The sequence below is a fragment of the Trachinotus anak genome, unplaced genomic scaffold, assembly GCF_046630095.1.
Source record: "Trachinotus anak isolate AG129_WGS33_773 ecotype Australia unplaced genomic scaffold, CSIRO_AGI_Tana_v1 ptg000001l, whole genome shotgun sequence".
Classification (NCBI taxonomy): domain Eukaryota; kingdom Metazoa; phylum Chordata; class Actinopteri; order Carangiformes; family Carangidae; genus Trachinotus; species Trachinotus anak.
The window spans coordinates 15,754,471-15,770,339 of NW_027273852.1; the positions used below are offsets into that span (position 1 = coordinate 15,754,471).

At 38.9% G+C, this 15,869-nt stretch overlaps 2 protein-coding genes across 2 annotated transcripts in view; one reads left to right on the top strand and one right to left on the bottom strand.

The window, feature by feature from the left end:
* Positions 1-92: 92 nt before the first annotated feature.
* Positions 93-3,221, bottom strand: dnajc15 (DnaJ (Hsp40) homolog, subfamily C, member 15). Its single transcript, XM_071480293.1, has 6 exons — positions 3,070-3,221; positions 1,979-2,030; positions 1,642-1,715; positions 1,040-1,116; positions 870-940; positions 93-621 (listed from the first exon to the last, which is right to left on the bottom strand). The coding sequence occupies exons 1-6, from the start codon at positions 3,175-3,177 to the stop codon at positions 551-553; spliced, it is 453 nt and encodes a 150-aa protein (XP_071336394.1). The 5' UTR covers positions 3,178-3,221; the 3' UTR covers positions 93-550.
* Positions 3,222-9,522: 6,301 nt separating this feature from the next.
* The window catches only part of plekhm3 (pleckstrin homology domain containing, family M, member 3), a 46,038-nt gene continuing 39,691 nt past the window's right edge, over positions 9,523-15,869 (top strand). Inside the window, exons 1-2 of the mRNA XM_071480306.1 lie at positions 9,523-9,573; positions 12,470-13,552. Of these exons, the coding sequence (XP_071336407.1) occupies positions 13,030-13,552 (523 nt within the window). The 5' untranslated portion in view covers positions 9,523-9,573; positions 12,470-13,029. The remainder of the gene's footprint in view (positions 9,574-12,469; positions 13,553-15,869) is intronic.

Here is a 15,869-nt window from a genome sequence, read left to right on the forward strand (position 1 = left end):
AACTTTCCTGTCACTCTCTCACTGTCCTATCTAATAAGGGCATTAAAAACCCCCCAAAAATAACTTAAAAAAAACAAAAACAAATATGCAACTGTTTTCAAAGGAAGTTTATTTTATTTTTTACAAAAATCTATTTCCTTATGTCCTTAGCGACTGTTAAACATGGAAACATAATTTATTAGTCTAATTAAATAGATTACATCACAATGCAATAACTTTCATGCTGACATATAGTAATGTACACTCATACCAAAATGTTATACCCAGCAGCAGTACTGTTCTCTTTTGTCTCTGATGTACAACAGTTACCTTTAGAGAGCAACTGTACAACATGTCCTACCCATGAAATACATATTTATATGTTTTGGAAGCTGACAAATACAGTTCAGGATAAGTTATGACACCAGCTAAAAACAGACGCTGTCATGATAGTATTTTTCTGTGGAGGTCCACGTGTTGTGTTGATGTTGGTATTGATGGAACAGTTCTACAGAGCTGAGATCATGCATGAAGTGATGGAAGTCTTTAAAGTGTTTGTTAACAGTGAAGGTCATCGCCGGGTGTCCTTGTCCAGAAGGTCTTTGGCCTCATTGATCTTAGCAGCGAGATATGGTGATCCGCCTGCACACACACAAACACTTTTAGTCTGATCTGTGATCACTCCTTTAACATTTGACCATCCACAAGCTTTTCAAACAGCATTTTTCATTCATTCCACAGGAATGTTCACCCAACGTGTGGCACATTTCACCATCTGTATCTGACATTTGAGATTTGTCTTTGTCATTTTGGGTATCAGAGGTAGAAAAGGTAAACTAATGTCAATGGAAACCTGGCCTTGGTTAAGCAGCAGCTCAGTTTAAGTTTACCTTTATCTGGATGGTTCAGGACCATGATCCTCCGATGGGCCTCACGTACCTTGGCCTTAGTGCTGGTTGGGCTGGAAATAAAATAAATAAAACAGCCATGTGATTATTAGTAACACACATGGAGAAAAGATTCAACTAAACTAAATATTTATTACAACTCATTCTATTACCTGATGCCAAGAATGAGGCTGGCCTCTCGTTTGCACATCTTTTGCTCAAAACCTCCTTTGTAATATGACGAGAAAGCCTTAGGGTGACAGAAGAGCATTAAAAGCACTGATTATTGATAGTCTGTATAACTCAAAACTGTGGGATGGATTATATTCAATTTGTTAATTTGTCGAATTTTCCCTGAAAATCATAAAATGAGAAACAATGCTAGGCTTTTCTCTGCAGACCTAAATCTAATGTATCTCAAGTATTTCTTTGATCCGTCTACGACTTGTACAAAAAACAACAACCCTGGGCACAACAGCTTACACAGATAAAGCACTAATGAAGGTAAATCAAGATAAGCATGGCTTTTTCCCTGGCATCGAAACTGATAATGTCATGTTTAGTTCTGGGTCATTTAATGCTGCAGTGGTTTAGGCTGAGGTCAGGTGCATAATAATAAGTATGAAAGATGAGATGCATCTTAAGTGCAGATACATTTGCAAACGATCCAGACATTAAACAACTGAGTAGTGAGTTGGAAAGCTTTGCAGAAAAGTACTCAATATGAAAATCATGGGGCGGACACCGGTATATAGGAGGTTAATCAATTACTCACTGATGTGGGCATCTTCTTTACAGTCTCAGAGAAGACTTGTCCGAGAGGCTTCCACAGCTGGAATGCATAGCGGCCTGTGGACCAAACACAAGAAACATGAAACACATTTATAAATTAAAAGGGAGCAAAACCCACAAAGCAGAAATATGTGAAGAAAACTATTTTTGCTACAGAAAGTGAACGATGTTAATAATAATAATAATGATAATTCTGCAGGTAAAATAACAATGTTAGCAATTTCAGTGATTATAAAAAAACCTGAAAAAGACTTTTGCACAGACATATCCAGATAATATAATCTTGGCAAATCTCTAATCTTATATCAAACTCTTCTTACCTGCAAAACCTGCAGCAGCCACACCAAGACCGACTGCAATCAGAGTCCCTCCCTGTCACCGAAACAAAACACCCAGCGGTTACCACACTGCGTTAGACAGGTCATACGCTGCTAGTTGAAGATTTGTGTGCCAATATTAATACGTCCTGTGTGAGCAGCAAGCCAGTTTCCACTAAAAAAAAAAAGGCTATTTAATATGTGTTTGCCAGTGACTAGTTTGATATCATCCAATTCCAGTAGTGTGGCAAAGAGAGTACCTGCATCTGTGAAACGTTATAAACTTTAATGAATATGTCTATGTGTCAGTAAGTAAGTCTTCCATTTCAGCAATGTTACTGAACACTTAGATTAAAACAGTTTTCCCTACAGCTTTTTCTGCCGTATGATAGATCATATGTTCAATGAGCAAAGGCTCTCTACCCCAAAGAACAATATAATGAATGGCCTTTAAAGCCTAAAACTTCTCATGGAGGAATCTAACTGTGAAGACCTGACACAAAAACGACATGAGTTTAAGAGAATTTTAAATAGGATTGTACAACTGTTTTCAATTATAGTTTTGGCGTTATTAGTTATTTAATAACGTTTCATACTGATGCTGTGAGTTCAGTGACTTACTGGTTTAAGGATAAACTCTCCAGTTTTGTTATACAGTTGCCAATTACTTTTCTGGTGATGGACTAATCGATTAATCGACCATTTCAGCTCTAAAGGGCTTTTTTTTCTAAATATGTCAGATTGTGTCGTATTAGATAAAATAAAACTACAATAGATTTAAACCTAAAACTGGGGACATTCATCTTTAGGTTTCCCAGGTGTAATTAACTAGTTACCACGAATGTCCGGGTTAAGTTTTCCTGACTCCTGTGGGTTAAACGGGACTGAGTTCATGGAAAAATGCACTTAGGGCAAACGTATAACAGATTATTGTAGGAAAGGAGGAAAAATCAACATCCAACAAATTCACCGGTTCATGCACCTGATGCAAACTGACAGGCCGTCACACGAGCGGCCATTGAGGTTACCTAACACAAACTTTAGCAGGTAAAAACAATTCAACAAAGGTCTTGGGAGTGACACCAGACACCCACCAGCCGTCTGTCTATCTCCGCGTCGCTCCTAGCCTTTGTTTTTGGGGTGTACTCCGCATATCCCAGAAAGTCTCCTCCATCCGCGGTCACCCTGCTGCCGTTCGCCATGATGTCTCCCTGTTGCGTCACTACACCTCATCCGGTTATACCTTTCAAAATAAATCCTATATCCGCTTCCTGTCAGGAAATTAAAGGAGGGTTTAGCTATTCTAAGATAAATCTAGTGAATTCTGTAAACGCTGCATCGCTTGCTACTTGGGGCTGACATTTTTGTGATTTTATATATTTTGAAACGAAAGTTTCCACTCGTGCGTTTTTTAGTCAATACTTCTTCTCTTGGATGTTTTGAGCTTCAGTGTGCCAAATGGTGTATGTTCAAAGTTTGACACTACAAGGTTGTTGAAGGGAAAAGTTTCCCTGTGTTCACCAAGGATTACCAAGCTGTGCAGGCACCCCAGACCTCCAGCCTATGAAACTTAAAATACCCATCATTATTCCCTGGAGCCCAAGTTAACATGTCCCTATCAAACATGTCCAGATTGCTTTTGTTGTCAACCAACAGTCAAAAATTAAAAAGACGCTGAGTTTATAGAAAACTATTGGAAATGTGAAAACTGTAAACATACAGTACATAATTATATACAGTGTATACGGGAATGCTTGGGACAGTTTCAGTGCAAAGGATTCAAACATCCTCAGAAACTTCTCGAACCCCACCTGCAGCATCGTCCACTTTTAAGCATGTGTTTCTGGTAGAACTAAAATCAGTGTGGAAAGTTTGTCCTGACAGACAGCCACATTCAGGAAATTCAAGGAAATCATTCTTCATCATTTATTGGTTGTAACTGGTTTATTACCTTCCCAGCAGCATGGCTCTAGAAATGGTTTTGTTGCTTCACCTCTTAACAAACAATAGCCCCTTTCTGAAGACCTGATATTTTATGTCTCTTGACAAAACAATCTTAGAGGCCAGCTGTCATGTTCTGAGCACTTTAAAATCTTTGTCTATGTTGGCATAAATGTAAAGCTTCAAATAAAACCCTGTTGAAAGCACTAGAGCCACTGCTAAATGGACCTTGAGGTGAGATTGTTTTGTCAGCTGCTGTTTTGAAGGTCAGTTGTGTAACTGATATTGAGATTTTTAAAAGTTCTGTGAGGAGGATTCCTGGATTTATTCAGGTCTATTTATATCTGACTATTTCATATTTATGCCACTAGATGGAGCCATTGAACAGTGAAACATGTGCTGTAAAATGAGTTTGTGTGTTTCCACAGAATAGGAGAGGCTTCTTGTGTAACTGATAGATATTGAATCTTGTGTGTTGTACTGAACGTTAACAGTATTCAATGTCATGTTTATGCATCTCTGTGTATATTTGTGTTTGCATTTATGCTTGTGTTGCTTTATTTGTGGCTGAATTTTATTTGTTTGGTTGTTTTAACTATCTATATTTGCTTTTGTTACGTTTTTATGCTTTGTGTTTTCTTGTTGTGCTTGGTTGCATATTTTCTGTTCTCTTTCATATATGATTGTATCTTTTTTGTTGACTGTTGTATATGTTTATGAGTTTTATTTGTTTGTATTTGTGCTTGATATGTGTTTGTATTTGTGATTCTCTTTGCACTTGTATGTGTCTGTGTACAGGTGTACTCTGTGGCCCTTGTGGACCCTTGACATGATTAGGGGTCCAGCAGGAGTCTCAGAGCAGGGAGCAGGAGCGCACAGGAGCTGATGGAGTCCTGAGCCTGGAGCTGGTTTCTATTGTCCCCGGTAATTGGATTTGGTCTGGGAGAAGAGATGACTGCCAGTGAGAGGCTGCGATCATTAGGTGTGAATGAGACGTGTGGTGCCAGGGCTGAACACACACATGCACACACACGGACATGGGCATTGTGCTGTTCAATAGACACCAAATACACACACACACACACACACACACACTTGTCAACACGGATCTGATCCAAACTGAAATTGTTGTATTTATGTCAAGCAGCATTACACCTGTGTTTTCAGATCGTTTTTAGAAGCGCACCTCCTCACTGAAACATTAAAATAAACAGAACAACAGCTAAATGTCATCTTCATCATCCTCTTATGGTCTCCTGCCATAATAATATAGCCATACTCACTGTATAGTGGGGTGTCTCCTGAATCAAGACCAGCAGTTAAGACAGGCTCACAGTACTTTTATGGCAGTGGTTTGTCCATTTTTTGTTCACTGTTAGGGGCATAGCCAATATAGTAAATGCACTGGGATTTTGGCCTTTGTCCATTTACTTACCTGCTGTGTCTATTTGGGACTTGACTGTTTACCTTACTATTTGGATGTGTCTTTGATACACCTGTGTGAAAGCACTGGTGGGTCAGTTTGTTGTGACTGTACTGTGGCCAAAGGCGCTCAGTGTACTGCTGTTTAAACTTGTGGACTGCGAACACAACATTGACATTTTCAATTTTATATAGCAAGCAGTTGCTTATTTAATCAATCACCACTTACAGAACCACATTATCATTCATTTGGTGTCATATTTCTGAACATCTGATGAAGCTAAGTCCAACATTCACTCTCTTTTGCCTCTGATTTTGTTCTCTACCAACTCCTGAGGGGCACCAGGTAGTCACTAGCTGTGTCCGACTGCTGTTTGGTGCCGAGCAGGTCGTGGGCACGGGACAGTGGATTTTGAGATGTTTTTTTGCTGAAAACAGCTGCCTGCTGCATCCAAAAGTGATACTGAGACTGAACCAAAATAGTAAATGTGAACATAAGAGAACAAAAACAATGAGCTCAAACTCACTATAAAACTAAGTTGAAGGGAGCTGCAGATTGAGGTGGTAATTCTCTGTAGGTTCATCACTGCGCGCGGCCCCTTTCATGTTGTTTTTTCATACATTGTTATTATGAATATATCAACTACAGCTGTTTTAGAAGAAAAACAGAAACATATCTGAGGGACACTTGTGTAAGTTCACCACCTGTCAGTGTTGTTTCAAATTAAGCTCATGATGTAAATAACATTCTGATTCGTACATTATTGGAGATGAAACAACCACTTGTGCTGTGTTCTGCTGGAACTGAAGATTTTCTGCATGTGCGTTTCCTTGCTACCTTTTTTTTTTCTAAAAGTGATGTTTGTTGTCAGAGTGTTGAAATTTGTGTCTCCTCCTCAGGAGGAGATGACAGGTCAAAATGTGCTTCCACTAACACACATGTGAGAGAAAAGTGGAGAAAAGATGGCAAAGGTTGGCTGATGGTACAGCAGATGAGCAGATAAGCAGTGGCCGACTTTTGGAAGAGAGAGGAGAGGATAAGCCCTTTTGATTTATGTGACAGCCTGAGATTATTATCGGTAAATACATAAGAATAGAAATGATAACAGCAGCACTCTTCCTCATAAACAAATACATCTATAGTATACAGTGTTTACAGTGTTTTAATTATTGCTCCTATTAAACCTCTCAGGTTATATAAGGATATATAATGCAGCAGTACACAGGTTGCATTAGAGGAGAACAGATTATTCACATGTAAAAAAAAAAAATTTGCCTGTGTTGTTGTGTGTGCATGTCCAAGTTAATCTCAGCAAGGGAGAAACATTTACTGAACACACACATACACGTGCAACGTCTCCATGGGAACCAAGCAGCCACTCTGTTCTTCAATAGCGGGTGAGTGAGTCGAGGTAGACGGCTATTGTGTTGTGTGTGTTCAGGGGGTCGGGGTGGCGGTTCGAGAGGGGTTAGGGGGAGCAGTATTAAACAACACACTAGACAGATGAAAGCACTGCACATCCTTAAATCTAATCATAATTTAGTCATCTCTAGAAGATGGTATGATCAAAATAAAGCAGGAAATAGGCAAGACTGACAGGACAGAGAGATACCTGAGTGCATGAGTCAAGGGAAGGGAGCTGTGACATTGCTGTTAGATAGAAAATGACGGTGCCTCATGGACAGAGATAGTCTTATTCCTAAAGCCGATGCTTATTTGTTGCATCAATCCCTATATCCAGGCAAAGGCACTTAGCCTAAAAGGATTTGTAAAGCTCAGATGTAGCTGCACTGCTGCAAAGACAGTGACTTAGTCATAACCTCCAATAACTGGACTCCATTATGACGAAAATGCAAATGCAAAACAAAACACAAAAGCTAAATGGAAATAGCAAGTAAAAGGGACAAAATGTAATAGAATTTTCACCAATAAACAGATTTTCTAAGAACGAAAAATTATTTGTTGAGTAGAGTGCATGTTAAAGACTGGAATAAGATGATCCTACTGCTGTTTATTTGCTTTTGTGAAACATGTTTCCAAACTAAAGAAATTCCAAAAAAAGGAAGAGAAACATCAGTGTATCATCAGAATCCACCAGTTTACATCTAAGGCATGTAGGACTATTACTGTGTAAAAATGCTACAGACAAAGTAACACAGAGCCCATTAGGGTGACCTGACCCTCCTCTCCTACACAGTGGAGAACTTTTTAAACAAATTCAGACAAAGAGCACTCAGAGAAAAGATGAGGAGAAGGGGGTCCATCACGGGTTTTCTCAAATGGGCCTTTGAAAGCCAATAATGATATTTCTTGGATTAGAGCTACTGATAATAAATAATTTGGGCTGATGTTTGGACTAATCAAATTTACTCTCCTCCTGACAAAACACACAGATAATGGTATTTTCGTCTTATTTTCCTGAGAATATTACTCTCTATTACAAAAATCATTGTGTCTGTGAAACAGAATTGATCATTCATCATGGAACTAAATTAGTATTGTTTAGTAAAAAGTGTGTCAATGTATTAATTAAATAGTTGTTTAATTTCATTTCCCAGGACCAGGGTCATGTTATGGTCATACATATATAACTGACTTGATTTGATTGTGGATAATTTGAAATTAACTTGAATAAACATTCTGCTAAAATTTGGCCATGAAATTACATAAGCTTAGTCTTGAACACAGCATTGCTCATGGGATAACTGCATCCATAATTAACAGGATAATTTTAGCCTCATAAAATCATGTTAGCCTGCATTACTTAAACAATGTCTAAAAATCTGTGCCCAGGACCAGATTAACCCATTCGAGGCAAAGATAAGATTTGGGTTAGGGTTAGAAATGAAACGTAACTGTAACTGTAACAGTGACAGCAAACACAAATATACACAGAGATGCATTACCTGCCAGTGCCACCCAAAAACAGTGTTAGTACAGTAAAAACATAATTATTCTGAAGTGAATGCAACATGATTAAATGTTAGTAAACTTAACTGCTAAATTGGCCATTAAAAAGAATATCTAGGTAACATATATTTTCAATAACATTATCTGCTGGCCACCACAAATCTAGTATTTAAATATAATAACATTAGCTGCTAACCTTTGGACATGAGAAGGCTAGCACTGGCCTAGCATTGGATGACATGATACCGGGTAAGATAGTAATATGACATATGCAGTTTGAAACTTGTAGCTGAAGTTAGACTGTAGTTGACCTTGAGTATTTGAAACATTTTTTGATTCACAGTGTCCAGTCTTTGCTAATAGGCCATCTGCCTCCCTCTCTGCTTTTCTCTCCTTGCTTTGTCTTCTTTATCTCTGTTGCAGTTCCATACCTATATCCTTCAGTGAGCCTGTGTAAAGTCAGCAAACAAATTCAGCCCTCATGAATTTAAAACCTGCTACATGGGTATTCATTGTCAGTCACTTTACCATGATAAAATAAAAATAAGCTTAAATGTCTCTCCGGCTTGTCATCTCACTCAGCAGCATGGAATAAATACGTTACTTTCTGTTAGTAGGCTACACAATGGTACCAATTTGCCTGAATATATCAATATCAATTGACATATATTTCAATGCTGATGCAACACTATGTATTATGCTCAAATTGTTTAGTTGCTAAAGGTAAGAGAGCTCTGAAGGTCCTGCCAATTCTGCTTCCCCTATCCATCTACAAGAGGGGGGAAAGTCTTCAGACCCACCACTGAGGAGTCCCACAGGTCATTTACTGACATGCAGCCTTTAAGTTTTACTTTCTTTTCTTCTTCTTTTTACTTTTCTACTTTGAACCCAGGTGGGGTTAATTTTAATTACTTTATGGTTATAATTACTTTAAGCTGCACATTGAAGTGAAACACACCTTCATACATAAAAACCATATTACATTAATTCAATACAATACATATTACCTAAAACTGGACACTCAACATAATAAATACTTTAACTTTTGGTACTTTGAGTATATTTTGATGAGCCATATACTTTTGTACTTTTACTTAAGTAAAAATTTTAATGCAGAACCTTTACTTGTAATTGCACTGTAGTAATACTAATTTTACATGACTAAAAGATCTAAGTACTTTCCACTTCTGGTGTATATTATAAAAAACAGCATTGTGTATAATGTAGAAGCGTTACACGGAACCTTTATCATGAAGCCTCAGTTTCATTCGGAGGACTTTAACGCTGCCGGACTGTCAAATGACATAATGGTAAACACAGGAAGGTGAGTCTCAATTTATGTTTTACAGCTAATGCCTGGCACTAGTTTCACTATGAGACAATTTCAATCCATATCCGCGGGTGTACGGTTTTAATTTGGGTGAGCGAACAGTTTTATCTTGTGTTAAAGTGACATTGTTCAAGGATGGAGGGAGGCTAGCGTTAGCTGCTAGCTGACTAGCCCCGGCTCACTTCACATTAGCTGGGGTTAAAAACAGGCCTTGTTCGGGCAGCTGTCAGAACAGTTCACTTATTTCATACATGTTTACACAGTGTGTATGTCGAAATAAACAGGGTGTATCAGCGCACTAGCATACATAGCAGGTTGATGTGGCTAACCAGTAAGCTGACCGTGGCTTCACCTCTGCCAGAGTTTACTGCTGAGATGGTGACTGTGTGTTTATATATACTGGAGGAGACTCAAACACACACACACACACACACACACTAGTACTGAGGCTTGAATCCCGCTGTTTTTCCATTTCTAACTGCTGCTAACTTTATTATTACCATTGTGTATTTGTTTAAGGATTTGAAGACAGGATATTCAGACTTAGTTCAAGTTTCTCATTCCAGCTGTTAAAACATAAAAACATCTTCACTGTTTTTGTGTTTTAAAACAGAGTAAAATTGAATATGAATTTCAGATAAAATGCATACAGCGTAGTAAATACATAAAACAGTATACAGTTTACACAAAGATTTACATAGTCCGCCTTGGTACACTTGTGTGTTGTTTTTCAAGGTACTTGGCAGGTGGGCTGTTCCAAGTGTCTTGGAGAACTTGCCACAGTCCTTCTGTGGATTTAGGCTGTCTTGGTGTCTTCTGTCTCTTCATGTGATCCCAGACTCATGCCATGATGTTGAGATCAGGGCTCCGTGGGGCCCAGACCATCTGTGGCATGACTCCTTGTCATTGTACAGAATACATTTAGGGCCAACCAGTCACATTTATGATTGTATTATGAGATGGATAAACATTTGCACAGTTCTGTGTGTTTTGAATTTGTCTTCCATAATGGACATACCTCAGTGTAAGTGCATTTATTTTACAGATAGATACATTTTTGTTATGCAGAAATATTTTCAAGCCAGCCATATGTGGACCTCACATTCCACATTTCTGTTTTGAATCTCAGTTATAAGCATTTATCATTTCAAAGTCAGAATTACTACAATTGTTGTAAATGGCAAATAGAATTGAAAACCTGAATATGAATAATATTAAAAATTAAACGTTGATCAGATATTTAATATGACAGATTTAGGGCCTGATGGAATAAGATGCGACCTCAACTGTCTTTATGTATGTTTTTCACTTATTAAACAGAGAAATCATCATTTTAGTTTGCTAGAAGTTTTGTATAGTTGTCGCTTAAAAGACAGAATGAGGTACAGTATCTATAAAAAAATACAGTTTGTCGCGCATAAATCTCAGTAGAAGCTGTATCGTTGTTACAGACCTCTGAAGTGCTGCCCACATCTCAGATTTTCTCAGTGATTAAAACTTAGTATATTCAAATGAGAAAGTGAACAAATGGTGGTTCAGTCCAATTGTCACAATGCAATATACACATTTAGGCAATAGTGGCAAGAGTGAAACTTTGGATAAGTATTGGACAAAATCATATTTGTCCAGTCCAGTGATTTGGCAGTTTTCCTTGTGATGAACAGAGATGACCACGGTTTTCAAAAACCGTCACTTCAAGACAGAATTGATTCATACTTTGTTCTTAAATTTACTGCATCACTGATCAAACTACTCTAATCTGTGCTTTTCCAGCTAATGTTGCCTGTATTGGCAGCATGGGTGAGTCAACAGGAGTTGGGGAAGATTGATGAGTAACTTACCTCCATGATGATGCTCAACTAGGTCAGAGCTGTATCTGCAGGCAGATGATCTCAGAGTGAATATGTTGTTTCAGCAATATGTCATCACGGGTATATTGCAGTTTTTATTTTATTGTCACATCTTTTTCTCAAATTCATTTTAGATTAAAGTAAAAACTGGATTTTACATAGAAATTCATTTTCAACAAAAATCAGTTGAGTGGCTCAGCTGCTGCATTGTAATAGTACTTGGTACTGTTTACAGGCAAGAAATGCCATGGCCTTATGCGGCAGCTGATTGTGTGTTGTTGTGTGGTCTTACTCCCATGAGCTTAATGCATGTAATGTAAGTTCATAAATGCCCAAAGAAAACCATAAAGAACTTTGATATCACTGTGATTTCTGCAATGATATCCTTTTTTTTTTTTTTTTTTATCTCAAACAAATTATCATGCATAAATTGTAAATATTCAATATGTTGGCCACCTGACTAGAAATTGAATTGCAGTGATGTAATGGCCTTTTAAATAATTGATATGTGGAGAAAAGTAAAAGAGGCTGTGCTTTGGAAGAGAAGAAAATCAATGAAGAGGAGAGAGCACAAATGAGAAAGAAAGAGGTAGAGAGACAGAGAGAGAGACAGAGGAGGGGAGAGAATCAGAAGGGACAGGCGGTTAGGCAGATGGATGGGAACCCCACCCAGGCCTGTTTCCTCTTTGCCTGCCCAGTGCAGTGATAAGCAGCAGAGGAGGAAGTCAAGTATTATTTCATCAGGACATGTGAGTGAGGATGATCATTTCTATTTACTGAGGAAGAATCTGTGAAGCTCCAGTGTCAGTGTGATGAAGATGATGTAGGTGGGTAGGTAGTTTGATGCTTGGACTTGTTAAACTTCGTACTATCGAACTCTTCTCTGAGCAAAGATTTAAGCAAGCACCTGGAACATGAGTTGGTTTTATGTATAAATTGGTCACAGTATTTTTTTCTGTCAGCTGTGTTTCCATTCTATGTGTTTGTGTCAGCATGCTTCCTCTTTACTATTTCCTCATTCTCTCTTTCCTTTCTTACAGCCGAGCCACAAACAGCTTCCATCCGACGACCTCACAGCCACCTGACAGGCCATAAGAGCACCACTAATAAAGCTGATAGTCAGTTTTGGCTTCACATCCTCCAGATTTTGACTCCAGTCCCTGAACATTTCAGACAGAGCAGAGGGATTTCACTGTTCTTGTAGCCCAAAGTGTGTGTATCTGGCTAAGTATCCTCTTGCCATCCAAATTGGCTCGATTTGCAGAGTCTCAAGCTGCTGCCAGTCTTGTTTACCTCTGGCATGAGGCTGCAGTAGATTTCTCCCATGAGGTTGAGGCACACCATTGGAAAGGAAGACTAACTGGATGTGGGCTTTATCTTGAGGCAGGGAGCAGGACTTGGCTTTGGTTTATGAAGCCTGCAGACTGCTTGGATCTTCTTCACCCCTTCTTAGCTTGTCAGCGTACCTAAAAGACTTGGGTTTATCCAGCTGACAGCTAGTTTGCTTTGTTCGACATGTGTATGCTACTAACAGAGTTTTTGTGCCCATTCTGGAAAACTATCTAGTGGTGAGATTTACAGCTCAGGGGAAGACCCAGCCATGGAGGGTCTCGAGCAGCTTGACATGGTGGGCGATATCAGCCCAGCCTTGGAGGCCACAGAGGACTTTATCCAATGCATGGACGGGATACAAGGCCAAGGTCCGAGCCACGCTCAAATAGGGAATGACCAACCTCCGCGGCAGCCTAAGCAGCTACAGGAGGTGTCCAGTGCTGCGCTGGGCAAGCTGAGCTCCAGTGGTGTATGGAGCCTACTGGCTGGAGAGCAGCCAGAGGTAGGGCCCTTAGGCCTGGCATGGGCCGACAACTTCAGTGTATTGGGGCTGGGGATGGGCTTGAGGCACGGCAAGAGAAGCCGGGCGCGCTCCACCAACGACCTGGCAGCCCACACCAAGGAGTGCACCAACAACACGGCCAACTCCTCGTCCAACTCTGCCTTCAAGAAGGGACACAACCGGTCCAGATCTGATGTCAACTACCGTCCGTCTGCCTACACTGACAACGGACTGCCCACAGTGGACTGCAACACGCTGAAGAACATGATCCTCAACCACCAGCAAGAGGGTGAGTTCACACACACAGTGTGAGTCTCTGTGTGATCTGATATTGAAAGTGGTTGTTATGAATTTATGAATCCAAATCTTTCAGGTCTGTAATAGAACTGAACAGATGAGCTAATTAATCAGTTAGCTGAAATCAATTGACAACTATTTTGATAATCTTTGTGCTTTATGTCTGGATGTATAGAAATGTGGCCACCTTAACATCTGATCATGTGCAAAGAAAGCTTATTTTTCAGATCCTGCAGCTTATGTGTCTAAGATGTAGATTAGTTTATAGTTTGTATATTTGCACATTTTCTCATATGTGTGTCTTTTGTGAAAATGAAACCAGGGATGGGTGATATGATAAAATAGACTGAGACAATAGAAACTTGTACATTGTTAGATAAAATGAGTTAGCTGTCCTTTAAAGTCAAGTTAAGATACTGTATATAGCCCAAAACCATCTGTGGTTGTATTAAGCCATTACACTAATTTTGCAAGTAAATAAGAAATGCTTCTTCCTAATATTTAATTTCTACATAAATGTGATAAAATACTTTGTAAATTCAGGAATTTGATCTATCTAAGTGTCTTTTATTGAATCAGAAAATCATATCATGACAAATATTTATATGACAATATAAAAAGACATGAGCCATGATTTAAGATTTTATCTGTGTTCCCTGTCTCCATTGGAGAGCATTTGATGTTAAAGGTAAGAAATCAGTGAAAACTTTTCACTGTTAGGTCTCTGGAGACACTGTTTCTGAATAGACATGTGGCTGTTGAGTTTTTAAAGTGCAATGTTTCAGTGCTGTGGGCACCACAAACACAAACCATCTCAGCGGCAGATACATCAAAACCTTCAATGATAAATACAGCGATCAGCAAAGTTGACACTAAAGTTAGGTGGAAAATGCATGTTTTGTTAATTTGGGTGAGCTGACCCTTTAATCGCATCAGATTTTTCCAGACTGGATGTTTAGAGGGTGGGGAGCTGTTGTTGCTTTGACTCATGAAACATGATGCCATGTCCTCAGGTGACAAACTCATCAAACCTGAAGTACTCTTAATTCAGGCCAAAGGGCTGGCCCCTACCTGTCAGGAACATGCACATCTCCTCCTGCTGCTACGCGCTGAGCAACTGTCCATTCACTGGAAAGCTTTCTCAGCCTTTGAGAGGCTTTTGGAGGACAGAAGTCCCGGACTATTTGTGCTGCAGATCGGGGCGTATGCTGTACTTATGTTGAAGTATCCTCAGAGAAAGCAATAATGACAGAAGATGATGATAACTTGAAATGACACAGCTGTGCTATGATAGTCAGTATTCAGGCATAGAGCTCAAAACAGACACACACACACACAGACACACACACAGACACACACAGCATTTGTTTGTGTGTTTTGGCCATCTGAAGGCCTAAGGAGATCCTAAGGGATCCTGAGGGATAATAGCCTGTAATCCTGTCAGCAAATGGACTCAAATGAGGCGAGAGAAGAGGCAACCCAATTACCCGGCTCCTAACACTGGCAGGATTATTTAGTATTAGCATATGTGTGAAAAGGCATCAGGTTATTTAGTTTGGCTCGATGTGTATTGAAAGGAGAGAAGTAGGAAAAGGATGGTAATAAGCAGAAGGCAGAGTGATTTGGCTCAGCCTCGCTATGTCTCTTCATTCACACTGAAGAAAGTGGCCTGTTTGCCTTTCCATTAGTGACAGCTGGGGATCTTTAGATGGTAAATGGAAATGATGATTATTATATACAGAAAGTGTATATATGACCAAGCAGCCTTTATTAAAGAACTCCAAAGGACTGCATTAATCTCTTTTATGAATTATGATTCTTATAAATAATATGTCTATTGAGGTTGCACATTTTATAGCAAACATTCCTTGGTAATTTTATCTTCATAAAAATTCAAGGTTCATGAAACAGGTTTTGCTGGCAGCTTTTAATATGAAAAAAATTCACCTGTTAATCAAACTGTAAGAGTAATGTGAGTTCAGCTTTTTTTTTTTTTTTTTCCAAAAGAAATGAAAAAAGAACTAGGAACCTCACTAAGTTGCATTATCAACAGGACGTAATACACCAGACTCTGAATAGATCCAGGGCTACTTTTTATTTTATTCTTATTTTTGTAAAAAAAAATACAATAAAATAAATAAATCATTATTATTATTATTATTATCATTATTATTATGTTTTGTGGATGTTCCGTTCTCCACAAAACATCCAGGCCCAACGACGCCTATAGTACAAGCTATTTGAAGATGTCACCTTGGGCTCTGGTAATTGTGGCATTTTTCATTATTTTCTGATAAGTTTGGGACCAA